General features: G+C 37.5%; 1 protein-coding gene across 3 annotated transcripts in view; it reads right to left on the reverse strand.

Moving 5' to 3' along the window:
* LOC127431962 (partitioning defective 3 homolog) overlaps positions 1-19,735 on the reverse strand; it is a 687,732-nt gene that overhangs the window by 596,963 nt on the left and 71,034 nt on the right. For all 3 annotated transcript variants that reach the window (XM_051682650.1, XM_051682649.1, XM_051682648.1), the window contains exon 2: positions 3,717-3,818. In XM_051682650.1, coding sequence (XP_051538610.1) covers positions 3,717-3,818 — 102 coding nt within the window. The remainder of the gene's footprint in view (positions 1-3,716; positions 3,819-19,735) is intronic.

Consider the following 19,735-nt stretch of genomic DNA (forward strand, 5'->3'; position numbering starts at 1 on the left):
GTTGCCAAAAAGTTTTACATCTACAGAAATTAATAGTACAAATTTTACATTTGCATTTATTCATTTAGCAGACACTTTTAACCAAAGCAACTTAAAATTAGGGATACAGCAAAAGAGATTTGTCATTAGGAGGCAATAACATGAGAAGTGCTGTAATACAAAGTTTCATATTACTCATAGAAGAACATTGGGAGGTAGGTAAGAGACATTGGTGAAAGACTGGAGTAAAAATGTTTTATATATAAAAGAAAGAAGACAGTTAGTATAACTTTATATACTTATTCAATAACTTTATTGTTCATTCAACTACACAAGGTCAAGTGCATACATTAAGCACTGAAAATCTAACAAAAACACAAAGACGCCAAGTTAATGCATGACATCAAGTACACTCTATGAACCTCGGAGGACCTAAAAGCAGTTAATAAAACAATCTAGAAGGGTAGAGAAGATTGAGAAGGTACAAAATATTTCAGATTAAAAAATCTTGGGGTGCTGAAAAACCATGTTGTCTGCAGTGAATAAGGGTTAAACAGAAATAAAGGGCAAAGGGAGAGTGAAACAGATGAAAGTTGGGAGAAGGATGAAGGAAGATGAAGATGAAAGAGCAGTGGAGGGTGTGAACAGCCAGGAAGGTGTTATGTGGCTCTCTCGGGATACTTCTCACAGCAGTGCCACAGATGTAGACGTCTGACTCCACGTCCTGGAAGAGATGTTACCATGGCACCCGCTCAATTAAAAAGCACACCACTCCCAAGATGAGTACCAGCTCTCAAGACACACAAACCTGTATTCCTGCTTGTCTTCACAAATGTGACATGGTTGCTAGCTCTGCATGTACAGCACTTAACTGAAGAAGCACGCAGTTAAAGGGATCTGTCTGTAAATACACTTCATATTTTTGCTGGCAGAGAAGAAATTCACAAAACTAGCTGGCAATTGTTGTCTAAAATGTACAATAAATTATTAAATATTATTTACCTACGGCCAAATCACAGTCATGCTGATATTCATACCAAAAGCACTCTTGTCTGTATGATATTGCTTAATTACTAGGGGTGTACCGATTCATCAATCTGGATCGATACATCGATCCAATAACCAACGATCCAATGTTATCGAAACAATGCCTAAATATCGATATAGACATTTTCTTAAGATGTACCTTTATTTTAATACTCTTATGTCAGCCAAATCCGTACGTATTTCCATCAGTCGATGAAGCAACCTTATTACATTAATTTCATTTTATGAGCGCTAAATACACTTTTCATGTGGGATATGGATGTGCGCGGGGTCTTTGAAGCCAAATTGTGCTCTGCTATCTGTGCGCTGTGCACACACGTCAACCGGGCTTCCTGTGAAATGCGAGCTCCAGTGACAGGATCAGTGCGAGCATGTCAACCGGGCGCTCCTTAAAATGTGTGCTCTTGTGACAAACGCAGAGCGGCTCACATGCGAGATTAATTTGGGCTACCATCGACATCACTGCGCATGTGACCCATTTGAATTTTACATGAGAATTTGCTATTTTAAAGTACCATGGAGCAGTTCAACCATCATGTGTAGCATCTTGACAACGCCGACATTCTGAACAGCAATAACAAGGGAAAGAGAAATCACCTGCTCAGCACTAGCATCAGTTATAAGACTTTACACATCAGCAAACTTACTAACATTTATCCCAGTTAACTGTAACAGAATTTTTCATTACAACTGTGGAAGTTGTAGCCAAGAAATAGCATGGATAGCTGGAAACAAGTCGTGGGAATGTAAGTACTTTGAATTGGATTAAACTGAAAAATAAGCTGCAATCAAATCATTGATGATCACTTGTGTGTGACGTTATTGTTTATATTATCTGTATAATTTTTCAACATCTGAAGTACCTTATTTTGTTGTCGATGTCCCAATGTGGATACTAAATTTGCACTTTTCAGAGAGCTCAATAAAATATTCAAATTATATTTTGGTTGCATTTGAGGGCAAATTTTTTTTTAACCGATTGTGTATAATAGGCACATAATATCGGAATATCGATCACAGGGCCCTGAATCAGATCAAATCGAAATAGTTTCGCGGCAGACTTTGAAGTATCGGCAAATACCGGATCGCAGGCCAAGATAATCGATATAAGATCAGATCATGATGAAACGTCCGATTTACAACCCTATTAATTATGGACCAGGGTTCTGTCAGGGTTTATTTTGCAATAATAACCTGCTGACTGTACAGTTCATTATCCCTAACATATACAAAAGATGATGGCATTACCATTAGGTATAATCGCTGTACCATGGTACCACCACAGTAGTTTCTAGTAAGTGTCCAGTCAAAATGTATATGGCCAAGTCTTCAAGATTGGACCAAAGAAGGGTCTGTTTTAAGGTGGGGTGTTTTAGTCTGTGTTGCATAACATATGAGTTGGCTGTTAGCAGCCTAAGTAGGGTGTGCCTTCATGTATCAATGACAGTATCCTAACAGTGCTCTCCTACTTACAAAATGCTAGTTTAACCTTGCAAAATATGGATTTGTACAAGCGGTCAAACCACAAGTGCAGTCAGAATGTGTTTACTAATTAAGCTAACATGGATTAGCAATCACGTTCTTGCTGAGCGGACAATTATAAATCTCCAGGAACAAAAGCTGCTCTAGCTAGCGAGAGGTGACAAGAACCCGAGAGCCCAGCAGGAACGGACAAGCTAATTAGATTGCTGGCTAAACACCCATTTGTCAGAGCTTGACAACATTAGCGCAAACGCTAATGAACACACAACAAATAAACAAAACAGAGGACATATATTTTTTGTGAAACTGAGCCATTATTTACAAGGTTCTAGTCAGGGTCATACAAGAGCAATGACTCCAAATGAGGTAAATGTCCCAAATTCCAATGCCATTACAGCATTCTGATGCTTTTTCTGGAATTCCATGAGCACTGCAGCTATACAACTTTTAGAAAATCTATTTAACATGAGGTGGTCTGAAACTGAGTGTGAATCAAACTGAGAGGTTGTTATGAATGCTACCCACTGAGACTATTCACACACACACACACACACACACACACACACACACTCACACTGTCATTTTGGCTTTAGCTTAAGGAAAATTAAATAATAATTCCATAATAACAAGTTAAGAAAGCAGAAGCCCAACAGCAAGAGTGAACTCTGCTTTCTTACACTTATCCTCTTTCACCCTCCCACAGTTAAATGGGGTTGGAAGACATGAATATCTGCAATCTTGAAAGCTGGTTTATGATGAACTCTATATAGCTTTATATAACTTTGTGTCAGCCTTATATCAAGAAACAAATCATGAGAAATGTGTGGAATGGTATACCAGCATACTTATTATTGCATACTGTCACTGTGCGAACTGTGTGTTTAGAATATTAAACCGTATACAGAACACATTATGCAATTATAAACGTTTCAAACATTAGTATGCTAATATGTTGTTACAGGACCTCATTAAATTGCATGTTTTAGCAGGTTTATTAATTTTGTAGTCTGAGCAAATGAGTTAAAGAGGAGTTAAAATTGCAGTTGATATTGCTTTTGGTTCATTCATCACACTGGAAAAGGAAGATCAAGCCGAGCACACTGCATTGTGACATACAGTCAACATTGAGCTACCCCATCTTAAATCACATATTAGAGATCAGCATCTCTCCTGAAACAACAAAAGATGCATAGACACTAATGACTCACCCTGTCTTTGTCATCAGCAACATCACACAGCACGTCATCCAAATCCAAAATGCCCCCGTCTCCATGTTCTAACCGATGAACTTTAATCCAGTAGCCTGGGTCCTGAGAAAAGAGTGAAGGACAGAGAGAGTTACAAAAAGGCAATTCGTTTTGTCTACTGTTTTCAGTAGAGTCTATATATATAGTGCTGTGGAAAAGTATTTGCCCCCATCCAGATTTCTTCTGTTTTTGTGTATTTTTCATACTAAATTGTTTTAGATCTTCAAATGAGATATACAAAACAAAAGCAACCTGAGTAAACACAAAATACAGTTTTCAAATATATATATATTTTATTGAAGCAAAAAAAGTTATCCAACATCTATATCACTCATGTGAAAAACTAACTGCTCCCTTAAAATTAATAGCTGGCTCTGCCACATTTAGCAGCAACAACTGCAACCAATTGCTTCCGATATCTGTAGATCAGTCTTTCCCAACACTGTGGTGTAATTTTGGCCCACTCTTCTTTGCAGAACTGCTTTAGTTCAGCCACATTGGAGGGTTTTCGAGCATGAACTGCCCATTTAAGGTCCTGCCACAGCATCTCAATCAGTTCAAGTCAGGACTTTGACTAGGCCACTCCAAAACTTACATTTTGCTTCTTTTGAGCCATTCAGAGGTGGACTTACTCCTATGCATTTACATTTATGCATTTGGCAGACACTTTTATCCAAAGCGACTTACAGTGCACTTATTACAGGGAAAATTCCCCTTGCAGCAACCTGGAGTTAAGTGCCTTGCTCAAGGACACAATGGTGATGGCTGTGGGAATTGAACCAGCAACTTCTGATTACCAGTTATGTGCTTTAGCCAACTACGCCACCACCACTCCATTATGTGCTATGCTTTGGATCATTGTCTTGCTGCCTAATCCAGGTGCACTTGAGCTTCAACTAATGGACTGATGACTGGACATTCACATTTAGGATTTTCTGGTAGAGAGCAGAATTCATGTTTCCCTCAATTATTGCAAGTCGCCCTGGCCATGAAGCAGCAATGCACTCCCACACCATCACATTACCACCATAATGCTTGACCGTAGGTATGTGGACCGAATCTTTTTGTGGAATTCTGTGTTTGATTCACGACAGATGTAATGGGACCCTTGTCTTCCAAACAGTTCCACTTTCGACTCTTCAGTCCACAGAACATTCTCCCAAAAGTTTTGAGGATCAACAAGGTGTGTTTTGGCAAAATTCAGACAAGCCTTAATGTTCTTCTGGGTTAGCAGTGGTTTTCGCTTTGTCAATCTTCCATGGATGCCATTTTTGGCCAGTGTCTTTCTGATAGTGGAGTCACGAACAGTGACCTTTATTGATGCGAGAGAGGCCTGCAGTTCCTTGGATGTTGTCCTTGGCTTTTTTTGTGACTTCCTGTATGAGTCGTCGCTGTGCTCTTGGAGGGATTTTGGAAGGTCGGCCACTTCTGGGAAGGTTCACTACTGTACCAAGTGTTCTCCATTTGGAGATAATGGCTCTCACTGTGGTTCTTTGGAGTCACAGAGCCTTTGAAATAGCTTTGTAAACCTTCCCAGACTGATGTATGTCAAACATCTTGGCATAATGTGCTACCTTTTAGCCAACTTCATGCTGCTAAAAAAAAATAATATTTAAGTGTTGATTTGACTGAACTGGGCTGGCAGTAACCAGTCCTGGGTGTGTTTATTCCAGCTGAATCCCATTATGAATGCAGTTTCATTGATTTGGGGATTTATTAACTAAGGGCAAATACTTTTTCACACAGGCCCAGTTGGTATTGAACCTTTTTGCTTCAATAAATAACATTATCATTTAAAAACTGTATTTTGTGTTTACTCAGATTGCCTTTGTTTTATGATAGATTTTGTTTGAATTTTTTTAAACAATTTAGAATGAGATATACACAACAACAGAAGAATCAGGATGGGGCAAATACTTTTCCATAGCATTGTGTGTATATATATATATATATATACTCACACCGATCAGCCACAACATTAAAACCACCTGCCTAATATTGTGTAGGTCCACCTCGTGCCTCCAAAACAGTGCCAACCCGCATCTCACCACAACTGTACAGAGCGGTTATCTGAGTTACCATAGACTTTGTCAGTTTGAACCAGTCTGGCCATTCTCTGTTGGCCTCTCTCATCAACAAGGTGTTCCAACCACAGAACTGCTGATCACTGGATTTTTTGTTTGTTTTGTTTTTTGGCACCATTCTGAGTAAATTCTAGAGTCTATTGTGTGTGAAAATCCCAGGAGATCAGCAGATACAGAAATACTCAAACACAACAGTCTCTATAATTTACTCAGAATGGTGCCAAAGAGTCTTGAGTGAACTCAGCTCATCTGAATCACTGTAATCTCATAACTGGGCACAGCTGAGCAACCCATAGACAGCTTGGCATTCACTGACCCTGGATGAGCTTCAAAGCGAGATGATGATGAAGATGAAAATGGGAAAAATTGGGGTTGCACACCGATGGAATGCAAATCTCTGCCGACTATGGTACAGACTGCTCTCTTTCTTCCCCCTTAAAAATGAAGTTTGTATTTTGAAGTGCCTTGAAGACTTTGTTCTGTTTGTTTGAGGGGCCCAACATGGCAACCAATGGCCTGAGTTTGGAGTAGTAGAGTAGAAGAAGAGAGATAAAACCCTCCTTCTCTAGCAGAGAGAGAGTCCATCCTCCTCTAGCCAGGAAAACAAAACCAAATGACAAAAAATTATTTGACTTATAAGTATAAACAAGACCACAAACTTCTGCAATTGGCCCATGTCGAAGTCTTTTTGACGTTATTCTAGGTATAATCAGATCACATTTAAAATATGCATACATATGAACACATTCAAAGGAACATTTCTGCAGGAAATGTCAACAAGTTCGTCCGAGCTTTAACAGTTTATCTGGAAGATATTTTCTGGCCACAAACCCAGAACAAGCCTCAACAAATTTGAACAAATTTGCCACTGAGACGACATAGAATGCAGGCCAACATTTTGTCCTCTCACATTCACTAAGGTCTTTTAAACCCAGAGACTAACATGTGGATTAAGATCAATGGGCCAGATAACCACCAAAAGATGGAGGGAAATCAAGATGAAATGAGAGAGAAAGACTTCATCTGCAGAGGGATGTCTGAGCAGTGATTATTTATGAAGGAGGTCAGTAGGGATAGCCCAGGACTCTTTTGCGTGATTTAAGAACGGAACTATATGTAAAGACTCCAGAAGAAATGGAGGCTCACAGGGCTGGTTTGAGGTAGGAAGAGAAAGAGGGAGGGTGAAGACAAGGGATAAAATATTAAGCATGAAGGGCAGAGGCGTGACAGATGGACCAGGGGAGGTAGTAAGTTTGAAATGCCCTTGAGAGAGAGAGTGAGAGAGACACATCTGGCCTCAACTGTAGGGCACCGTGTGTCATGTGTTTCATGATCAAATACGAACATGTACACTTTTAAACAGGACACACAAACTGACTCTCATTGTGCATCCAAAACTATTGGAGAATACATACACAGAACAGTGTTGGGTGTAATGTCTCCGTGGCATGACTGTTGCTGCCAGACAGGCTGGTTTGAATATTTCTATAACTGCTGATATCCTGGGGTTTTCACAAACAACAGTCTCTAAATTTTACTCAGAATGGTGCCAAAAACAAAAAACATCAAGCGAGTGGCAGTTCTGCAGACAGAAAAACCTTTTTGATGAGAGAGGTCAACGGAGAATGGCCAAACTGGTTCAAGCTGACAGAAAGGCTACAGTAATTCAGATAACCACTCTGTACAATTGTAGTAAGCAGAATAGCAACTCAGAATGCACATGTCGAATCTTGAGGTGGATGGGCTAAACAGCAGAAGACCATGTCGGGCACTTTAATAGGACCATAGTGTTCCTAAAAAAGTGCTCAGGGAGTGTATATTTATTTTAAGAAATATTTTCTTTCTTGTCTGCTACCTTTTCCGTTACAGCTCATGTTGTGCACTGCACAGAATTGTCGCAAGTGAACACTTTTGGACTGTGTACATTCTTGTGGTGCCATTAGTCAATTAACATTGACTATAATAATAATTTAAAAAACCCTTGAAGCAGACAAATTCTTCAAACAGCGAAAGTAATGTCACTTAGAATTAGGGGTGCACCGATCGTTTGGCCATCGATCTAAATCATCCGGTCTTCCTCTTAAATCTGTGATCGCCGATCTAGATTTAGGGCTGGTCTTTTTTTGCAGCATGCAGGGAATCACTACTCTAAAGAATGAGCACTTGCTCAGCCCTTGAAACATGACAGTGTGGCCTCTGGAGGGTGAGTTTTTGGCAGTTCTAAGCATTTATGAATTTAAACTTTAGGACAAGCTGTAATTCAGATGAATATGTCGTTTTTTTAAAAGAAATGTGTAAGAATTACATGTGTTTGAATATTACGTTGCCCATTTTCTAGAGTCATTATGGTAGTAATTCTGACTCGCTGCACAGTGAGTATTAAACAGGGGATAAAGAAACTGCAAACAGGCATAAAAACAAATTAAACAACAAATAAATATGCAAATAAAATCTGAGTATACGGGATGTAACGAGCCATGACAATCAGACGTTGTGTGGAGCGAGACTGTTTGGACGATCATGAGCACTTTTCATGCACACTCTCGGTGTCAATAAAACATGCTCTCAATGTGCTCTCAATATCTCATCAGTCACTCATCCCAGCACTATTCTGTGAGGATCACAATTTAAACAGATTAATGCTGGGTGCAATCGGTTGGCCGATATTAATGCCGACTTAATCACTTAGTGATGTTAAGCTGTGTGTCTTCACGGTAAGTTGCTAACTAGTTTGTGAAATACATACTGGAAAGTTAATAAACAATGACCCCATCATTTTCCTTTTTCAATATAACTAATATAACATTAACCCTGTCCCTGATAACCATGTCACTCATGTCTGTTTGCTGTTAGCCAGCTTTGTCAGTGCAGTCAGTAATGTAGCAGATTGAAAGGTAAACATCAGAGCATCTTTTTGCAGCTCAGCAGACAATGGTGCAGTGGTGGATTGTGTCTGTTGAGTGTTGATTTCACGCTACGTTGTTACTTAGTTGGTGAGACACAATGCTGGTCCATCTTTTACTCTCTGTGACAATGAGCTTATAGCTAACTAGCTAACCACATAGCTACTTTCATTGCTTGTCAGCTGAGTGGGAGCTAATGAGTAAACATGTATTCACCAAACTGTTTTGTCCAGGATTCACAGTTTGGTAACCCCTTCAACCGAACAATTCCAGTCATTGCATTTATAAAATGTAATATTTAAAAGTCTGGTTTTCCATCGTTGAAAGTTTCCCCTGAACTTGTATAGCAGAATATGGTGTAACACCGCTGCCACTGTTTATCTCTCTCTCGGCAGGTGTAAATGCTTCTTGTTTTACAACCTGCCAACCAGACTGTCAGTATTAAAATAGTCAACATTTGACTGATACTAAACAGTACTGATTTTTATTTAGCCATTTATTTTATTTTTATTTATTCTTTATTTTAATGGTCAGCTTTTGACTGATACTAAATATACAGTACTGATGTTTATTTAGCTATTTATTTTATTTTTATTTATTCTTTATTTTCTCAATGTTCATTTCTAGAATTTGTTGACAATGTATAATAATAATGTCAAATATTCTTTGATAAAAATTATTTGTTTAAGAAAGCAGCCTTCAGAGTACCTTTGCATATTGGTGCACAATCGGTGAACAGCCCACATAGAAAAGGTCTGTTTTCATTCCAGCTCAAAATTTAACTATATCAGCCACCGTATTGGTAATCGGTGAATTTCCCCCTCTAAAATCGGTATTGGTCTCAAAAACCACATATAATATATATAATATTTATAATAAGGTTCCATTCGTTAACATTAGTTAATGCATTAGGTATCATGAACAAACAATGAACAATATATTTTTACAGCATTTATTCATCTTAGTTAATGTTAGTTGATAAAAATAGAATTTTCATTGTTAGATCATGTTAGTTTATAGTGCATTAACTAATGTTAACTAATACAAGTTTTGATTTAAAAAATGTATATGTTGTACAACCCCAATCCCACAAAAGTTGGGACAGTATGAAAAATGCTAATTAAAACAAAAAAAGAGTGATTTGTAAATTATATTCACCCTTTGCTAAATTGAAAACACTACAACTCCACATTATATTATGTTTTTCCTTGCGAATTTCATTTTTTTTTTTTTTTTTTTTAAATGTACAGTAATTTACAGCCATTGACCAGCAAAATAAAAAAATGGCACTCCATGTCAAAAAGGTTGCTGACCCCTGACTTAGAATATAAAAAAAACAAACACATGCAAACAAAGCATAACGCTTCTGTTCTGACAGAAAGAGACCCTAAAGCAACTGACGCAAAATTAGCTTGCCAATTACCATATCAGTAATGATGTAAAGTATAATCAGTAACTTACATTCAGAGTAACACAATATAATGTGTTACATTTAAAGGGATAGTTCACCCAAAAATGAATATTCTGTCATAATTTACCCTCATATTGTTCAAATCCCATATGTCTTTCTTTTTTATGTGGAACACCAAAGGAGATGTTTTACTAAATATCGAGGTCTGTCTTTTCAAATAAATGACAGTTGATCAGCCTGATCTCACATCAAATTCGGTTTTCTTTAGCCGAAATCAGTATACGTTGACCGAATTTGAAAACACTGCCTCCAGAGGCTAAAGCGGTAAGTGTTTCAGAGCATATACACAAGTGTGACATCCATTTATATCCAGGAGAGGTCGCCAGAAGCCAGTTGTAAAAACAATAGTTTTCAGCTGAACAGGGTGTATAACAGTGAAGAGAAATTTTTATTTTATGTAATCTACCCCCCAACCAAAACCCAAATCTAAACCTAACCATTAGTAGAGACAAAATGCAATGTTAGGGATAAAAATGCAACCTCCTTATCATACCCGTGATTGTTTATACAAACGTGATTACTTCCTCGTTTGAATGGGTATTGAACTGTGGTCTCCCATGCAAATGATGCAACGTGCTAACATTCGTGCCAAGAGGGAAAGTAATTGTTGTTGAGCCGTTCCAAATATGTCAGATGGGATATAGGGTATGTCAGTGAGTCAGCATACTGTTGCCGATCCTAGGGTTCCAGAACTTTCGGAAACAGCATGCCGACTTCCCGTGTGATCATGTTGAGCTGATAGTGACTAACTTTAATCTTTTCATACAACAATTATGTTTCAGGGACACAAAAAATATGACCATGCTTTATTTCTACTTTAAATGCAGCCATAAATGATAATCAAAAAATTTATGTTCATGAGCGTGACTTCACCCGAGGACGTGCAACAGGTGTCAAGTTTCTCACCCAAAAAAATTACTTCAATTTCAATCGTTTGCTTCAGAAGACTTGGAATATGACGCAAAAGCCACAAAGACTACTTTTATGATACTTTTGGGTCATTATGTTAAAAACAAAGACCACAATATTCATTAAAACATCTCCTTTTGTGTTCCGCAAGAAAGAAAGTCAAACAGGATTGGAATGACATGAGGGTGAGTAAATGATGTTTTTAATTTTGGGTGATTTTAAAGTATCTATCCCTGCAAAGTATCTAACCCTTTAAAAGTAACATTCCCCAACACTGACACACACACACACACACACACACACACACTGAACAAAAATTTCTTTGTTTGCCGTAACCCTACAAGGAGGTCGCCACACCGGAGATGCGATGATGGATGTAGATAACATTCCAGGATGGTGTGAGATCAGAGCAGACAGGTACACCATTGTCAACGCATCATTTATTTCTCCATAAACTAACACAACCAGGTCAGAGTCAAGACGCTGAACAAATGAAGGATCCTGGCTACAACTAAACACATAGAGGAGCGCTTTCAACTCCATCCATCTCCATCCAGGGGAGACAAAGTTGGAAAAGAGAAAAAGAAAATCTGCAGCCAGCTGCAGTGCTTATTCAGATATTGTTCTTTTCATGAGTGTTGTCTCCTCCTTTTCATTCTATTTCAGATCTGGATGAGCAATTGTAAGTTCATAAGTTATCTGCAGACAGCCGCTCCATTGTTGAAGCAGAAACATTTACCAGGGGAGAATTCCAGCACAATGGAGATGAACTCTCAAAGAAAACTAATTTGAGTCAAACAAAGAATACAAATCTTTCCTAAACTAACCACAAGCTTCTCCTTAGCAATATCAAGGAGGTTGGGCAACATGTCATGACACTTTCAATGAGTGTAAAGACACTACTGTATTGAAGACCTATTGTGAGCAGCACACCTGAGGCAAGAGACATGAGAGGGAGCTGGTTTACCCAGGGGAAAGTGCAAATATCCCTTTTAAAGCTGCATGTTTGATCGGCTGGGAAAAAGTAACAAACACATGGCCAATCACAAGTTTGAACAGACCTACCCATTCTTTGTTCTTACTATTTTCTACATTTTAGAATAATAGCAAAGTCATCAAAACTATGAAATAACACCTAAAGTCCTCTGTAAAACACTTTTCAGGTTTTCACGCTCAATAAACAGAATACATCACATAAAAAAAGCCTGATGACCATTAAACCATCCTTACTTTAATGTACAGGTTTTGGTAACATTTTACAATAAGGTTCCATTCATTTACATTAGTTAATGCATTAGGTATTAAACACTAATACTTTATTAAGCTTTATTAATGCTTGTTAATAAAATACAATTGTTCATTGTTAATTCATGTTAGTTCATATGTGCATTACCTAATGTTAATATTTAACTAACAGTTAACATTAAACTTTTGATTTTAAAAATGTATAACTACATGCTAAAATTAACATACACTAAGATTAATAAATGCTGTAAAAGTATTGTTCATTGTTAGTTCATGATAACTAATGTCATTAACTAATGTTAACAAATGAAACCTTATTGTAAAGTGTTAACTAGGTTTCTAATGTTGGCAACTTCTTAAAAGCTAAACATCCATCCAATTTATATTAAGGTACATTTTCATAGGTTACTAATGCTGAATAAGTGTTATGCATTTATAACATAAAATGGCTCACTGTTTGGAAGGTATTGCATGAAAGTCACCCTTGTTTGCATGTTGTAATAACCACATATTAATGAATTATTATGCATTTGTAAATGACTTACTAGACAATATTTAACCCCCTTATAATACCTTAACAAAGGGAACGTTCATGTAAATTGTTTCCAAAATTCTTATGTAGGCAAATGTTTTTATTGTCAACAAAGCATAACTTCTCTCAAGTGTCCAAACTTTTGATTGGTACCGTATACTGTATGTAGGGTAAATGTAAACTTGCAATATCAAGATCTCAGAACGTGACCTTTTTTGGTGAAACACATTCTCTCTTGTTTCCAGAAGTCACCTTTCAACTTATGAGTCACCTTACATCATTTCCTCTAGTGCAGATAGCATCACTACAGAGCTTATCTCTGCCACCATCATTACAATGCGAGACGTCTCTAAATTGATTGAGCACAAGGAGGCACTTGTTTCTGTTCTTCTAGAATGACAAGCATTGTATTTGTGCACCTAATTGTATGAGTTAGGACACTATTAAGGGGTAAGGACCACACACACACACACACACAGAGTGAAACAGAAAATGATAGGAATTAAATCTCAATGATATAACTTAACAGAAGAGCGGGCTAGGCTAAAAAAAAAAAAAAAAATCCTTCTTTAAACTTTAAACTCAAAATCACCTCTAAATACTGTGAATTGATGATAGCTAAAAAGTGAGAGATAAATATTCAGGCAGGGGTGGCCTGGCCATAGGGAGAACCAGGACTTTTCCCGGTGCGAAACGGGGCCAAATGGGTGGCAATAAGCTGTGTGAAACAGAATTCAATGAATCTGTTAACGTGAATGCTCCTTAAGCCACATTAAACAACATCTTGGGTGAATTGTAGATGCAGTAGTTTCATTTCAGATGTTGTTGAATAGATGAATAGTGCTATTGTGATTTGCTAATTAACCTTAACTGAGTTAATTGAATAACATATAAAACTGTTTCACACCTAACCTGTATCTAATAGAAAACTGAAAACACGAGTTGTGCAACCATGAGAATTATAAATCAGTTTATAGTTTACAAACTATTATCAGCACCACACTGTGACAACATGACACACAAAGCACAGAACTGTAATCAAAAACTTCAAAATATGTTGACAGGTGTTTCCAGAGGCTTATTAATGACCGATAAGTGTGCATGTAAAGGCATGTTCAGGAGTTTATGTATTCACCAGTGTTAATAAGTGACAATACTAGCACTCAGACAACATCAAGTTCCACAGGCTCGGAAGACACATATGCAGGTCTTAAGGGACACAATGTGATGTAGACTTCACTGAGAAGGTGGCGGACACCACTCTTTTCCCTAAGGCAGATCTGCCATGCTGAGACTCGCCTTGCTGCTTATTCAAGAATGAAACACCAATTTGACTCCATATTCGTTGGTTTAGTCAGTAAACAGCACTCTGATGCCTGAATATAGAGATTTTGGTGAATGGTGTGTGTTTTAAAAGCTGTTATTTAGTCATTGTTGAATCAAAAAACTGTTTGATTGTATTGATTTGATCTATTTAGATTCTACACCTCAAAAAATGACATTCTTGTACAAGAAAATATAGTAAAGCAGGGGTTAGGGGTGCAAAATGACCATACATTTCTAGCCTACTACATTGTGAGTAAATCACTCTATGCAACTAAAATGTGTCAGTTATCAGCCACTGGCAATAAATATTCAGATTTAACTCACCAGTGATTGAGTGGTGTAGTGGTGAAGCACTGAGATCTTTTTACTGAATAAATAGCTGGTGATTAAGGTGGTTTTCACACTGGGCACGTTTGCTGTGGTTCAAATACGAGCGCAATTGTTACCAGCGCCCCCTGCAGCTTTGATCTGGTTGTATGATTCTGTCGAACCCAGGTGCTTTTACATCATCAACTTGCATCATCACAAACGTGCACATGATGGAAAGCACAACACGGGTCATGTTTGTTATTAATTTTGTGTCATTATGCACACCACAGTGAATGACACTTATGCACCTCTGTGCGTCGCATGCTGTAATTCAGCAGTTGTACATGTCCAGGGGAAGGAGACTATATCTGATACTAGGAATTTGGCGCAGTTCGCATGAGTGAGAAAGCAACCTTTACTCGGGTCCGTTGATGACATATAAGCACCGGGGTTTGACAGATTTTGAAACCAGACTAACGTTGCGGGGGGGGCGCCGGGAACAATCAAATGTGCCCAGTGTGAAAACCACCTCACTCATGCGAACCGCGCCATAGTCCCAGTGCAACCGAACTCAGACCACCTCCTACAGGTAGTCTCGGGTTCAGTACCGTGGTGTGCTTCACAGTCCGCAGGACAGCTTTCACATTACCAACTTTTCATGTGAACCGTGCTCTGTTTCGGACTAAACTGCCAGTGTGAAAGCCCCCTTACAGAAACTGGATTTGGCCTCATCTTTTACTGTGTGTCTTGTGAGCGTGCACTCTAAAGGAAATCGACCTTATTTGGCTGCAGTGGGTCCTGAGATGTGGATCATGGTGTCACCATCACTTTAATTGAGCCATGATATGCCAATGTTACATTTGCATTGCATTTAACCACGTCAACTTTGATTTTGGTGAAACTTTTCCACTGACTCTTTACACAACATGCTCTGTTTTACAGCATGGCAACAGAGCAGTGTAACACGCCTGTTTGTCATCTGTTGGAAGATAAAAAGTGTAGCAAAACTTGAGAGCTTGTATATTTGAATTTGAGTACAATAAATATTTGTAGCAAGTCAATACTTATTATGCAAGTAAATGTTTCCTTTTGGCTCTCTCTGTGTATTGTGTGTCAAAAGATGAGATCCTAGCACCCCATTACCATTTCATGTCTCTTGTAATATCCTTTTTGTTATTAAAAGTCAGTTGATGATCAAAAAGGTAAAAAGAAACATTCATTCTAATCATACATTGCACGGATGAGGTAAAAACAATTGCAACTTCTCTATTGTTGATGTACGATGCGCTCATTCAACTGTAAAAGTTTGATGGCGGAGTTGCCGCTTCTCTTAAAGAGACAGTACAATTTTAGCGCCTGTTATACATATCAATGTAAACTCAATGTAAATCACACAAGTGCAAGTAAAAAACATTCAACTAAATGTAGTAATGTAGTAAGTGTACTAAATGAGTAAATGCATAAATATTTCAAGGCACAATCATACATTGTAATTAATAATATTTTAACTTCACTAAACACTAAATATTAAAGCGAATAGGCTCTTGAAGCATCTATGCAGGGGTTTGGTAAAAAAAAAAAAAAAATAATATATACACATACAGTATATTGCATAGTGGTTTTGATATAGTAGCACTTAAATTATTATTTTTATAATTATTAAAAAAAAATTCATATATGTAATTCTATGTTCATTATTAGGTTCCAACCTTGTGAATATTTTGTTAAAAATGTGTATGAAATTTAAAATAGTGACAACAGCTTGTATCATTATTAAAAATGCAATTTTATGACATCATATGAATTGATAGAATGTGAAAAAGCTAAAATGTGATAAAAATTTTGAAAAGTGAAATATAGAATAAAATGAACCAAACCCTCAAAACCCTCATACTACATTGTGTGAAGTCATATATATATATATATATATATATATATATGAATACTATAGATATGTAAAGATACCCCTTCTCGATTTGCTTAATATCTTTTTTAGTTTTCAGTTGCAATATGCTTACATGTCATCAAACGCCTGGCGAGTAAAAATACAAATGTACTAGTTATGGCAATTCTTTATCCAATATGACTGTAGAGGATTTATTTAAATGAATATTGCTGTACTTGTGTAATATAAAAATACCCCTCTCACACATATATTCTCAAATGCGAACCACAAACGATTTTTAAACAACTCTAATCAACATAATTTCACTTTTTATTTCATCTTTTATGTCAGTATTGTGTACTGTTCACTGTTCCATGTAAATAGTATCAACTTGACTCCAAAACACAATGTAGCTACATAACCCTTACGATAGTTTGATAATGATATCTTACAAACTGACCGTAACTAACACAAGTTGTATGATGAGTTATTAGTATTACATAATAAATGATGTTATAATGTATTGTGTATGTGCAGGTATACAAATTATTGATAAAAAATGCTCATAACATTAAAGAAATAGTTAACCAAAAATGAAATGAAATGTTCAAACAATTCAAAAAAGCTATTGTGTTTCATGTAACCAACATCAAACTTAGCATGATGCATTCTGAGGTGCCAATTTTGAATGTGTGGAAGCATGAAATGCTATTTTATTACTTCGGAAGATTTGGAATATAGCGTAAAGTCATTTGAACTACTTTTGCGGCACCCCTAGTCACCATCTACTGTCTCGTATGGAAAAAAGTGGCTTGGACATTCTGCTAAACATCTCCTTGAGTGTTCCACAGAAGAAGGAAAAAAACATACAGGTTTTGAAATGACATGAATATTCATATGGGTGAATAAATGAAAATGACTGCATTTTCCTATCTGGATGAACTATTCCTTTCAAATTTGTTAGCTTAAAAACCTGCTTGCGTGAGATCAAACACATTAAAAGCACTAATCAATCTTAATCATAACGCCGGGTTCACACATCCTCCGTGAGTGGCGCGTTTTTGTTTCGGCACCCATATTAACAGATTACACCATTCCCACTGCAAGCATGAGTCAAGAGGTGACGCGTTTCAGACGCAGCAGTGAGCGGATAGTTTTGGCATTGAGCCTATTTTTGCCACGCCGCTCATGCTGAGCTCAGCGGCTCTGGGTGCAGTACAACACTAAAATAATCAGGAGATTATAGGAAAGACACAAAAGCAAATCAAAATTATTCAAACCAAACCTATAGTCCACTACAATTTATATGTCTGCTTGGAAGTAAACTCAATAAAATAACTTAAGGAAAGAATTAATAAACTGCTGGACCATTTGCCATTCTGTGTATATAGGTGTACAGTTTAGACACAGCATTAACCAATCACAACCAAGTGTGCTGATAAAGATGAAGTGCACGTGACTGCCCGCTGTTGTCCTTGAAGCAGCAATAACTGCATCTTATTAAGACCTTATTAAAGAAACAATCTGGCATAGGATCCCATATATAACTTTTTAGCGCTGCTGTTTCTCATGGAAGAGACGCGGCCAATGTGAACGTCCAATGCAACCACGCCACTCGCATCTCGCTCACGCCTCACTCACGGAGGATGTGTGAACCTGGCCTAAGGTGTCCAAGGCTGCACCACAATATTTAGGTTCAACAAGATTCTGACACTGACATTAGTCAACCAACACTCCACTTATTCACACTGTCTATCCTTTGAAACACCAACATAACATGACATTCATTTTTCAGTTACATTTGTTGAAACTGGACTCATAAAATTGCTTTAAAGCACATAAAAAATAAACCTCAGTCCCTGACCTCCTGAAACTGGGTTTTACTTTAGAGAAAAGTTCATTGAGGACACAGGAAATTATGAAGGAAACGGCAATTACACTTGAGGGTTACGAGGAAAGAATGAAGGAGGGAGAAAGCTGTTGAGGTAAGCCTTGGGTCTTAGCCTCAACCTACAAAGTGCTTGCCAAAGGCTTTCGTGGGGCAAAAGCCAAAATCATGCTTGCTGTGCTGCCGTCGACTTAAGAGATACAAGACACCAGATCCAACTGTTCCCAGCCATTGCAAACAAAAGGATGAAGCTTACACCATGACACCAGCTTTAGTATATTACACAAGTTAATCTCTGAAACATGGGCATCCTGAGGGTAAGAAAACAATTACAGATTTTATACTTATGGTTAAACTATTCCTTTAATTGGGGGGCCTGGATAGCTCAGCAAGTATTGATGCTGACTACCACCTCTGGAATCGCGAGTTCGAATCCAGGGTGTGCTGAGTGACTCCAGCCAGAACACAGTATTCTCAGCAGTTTGCCTGAGTGCTGAGCCAGCATGGAGTAGGAGTCCCCACAATGTTCTGCAAGTGAGCAGGATGCTGGGATAATTACCACAGCAATAAACATTTAAAATCACATAAGGATCCAATTGAATGAGCCTATAATGATACAGAATTTAAGCAATTAAGGAATTAGAGATGAGATGTATCTGTCTGTGGTCTGAATACAGAGGGGTTTGGGGAGAAGACTGTGCATATGGAATGCTTAAAAGGGGTTTCATAGGGAGATAAAACAAAAAAGGGGGTGTTGAGTGTCCATCATAGAGAAATATTGGGAGAAGCTGTAAATGTCAAAACTATCATCTCAAAAATCAACTACAGATCCATACCGGAGTGTGTATCACATAATTTTTATACCACCAAGAAATGACCATTTATGTGCATTTACCAACAAATGATACACAAATTACACAGTAAATGTAGCTAATATTCATAGTACACAACCAGAGCTTTAATTCTAGCTGTCCAAAATCTAGCTGTTATCAGGAATGTAGCAGTCTGTAAAAGATTTACGATTTAATTGTACTACTGAAACTATATACTTCATACAATGTTCACTACTTCAAACAGTAGTATGCAGTATACAGTATATTCATGAGAAGCTTCCAAAGTATGATTGTTATGTCAAACATGGCATCAGATTTCAAGTTGTAAAATGATTGGCCACCTACTTATCATTTAGTCAAAATGTTTATGTTCTTTTAAAAGGCCAAAAACAAAAAAGTACCAAAAAGTACCATACCTTTCCAAAAATTAACCATGGTTTTACAACAGTAACCATAGTTTACCATGGCATTTGTAGTAAAACCATTTTTATTATGTGGATATTAAAGTATTACTGTCATAAAACCATGGTTAATTGTATAAAAACCATGGTTTCCGCCAAAATCTATGGTTACTACAGTCATGGTTTTTACAATA

Source organism: Myxocyprinus asiaticus, chromosome 41 (genome assembly GCF_019703515.2).
Source record: "Myxocyprinus asiaticus isolate MX2 ecotype Aquarium Trade chromosome 41, UBuf_Myxa_2, whole genome shotgun sequence".
NCBI lineage: Eukaryota > Metazoa > Chordata > Actinopteri > Cypriniformes > Catostomidae > Myxocyprinus > Myxocyprinus asiaticus.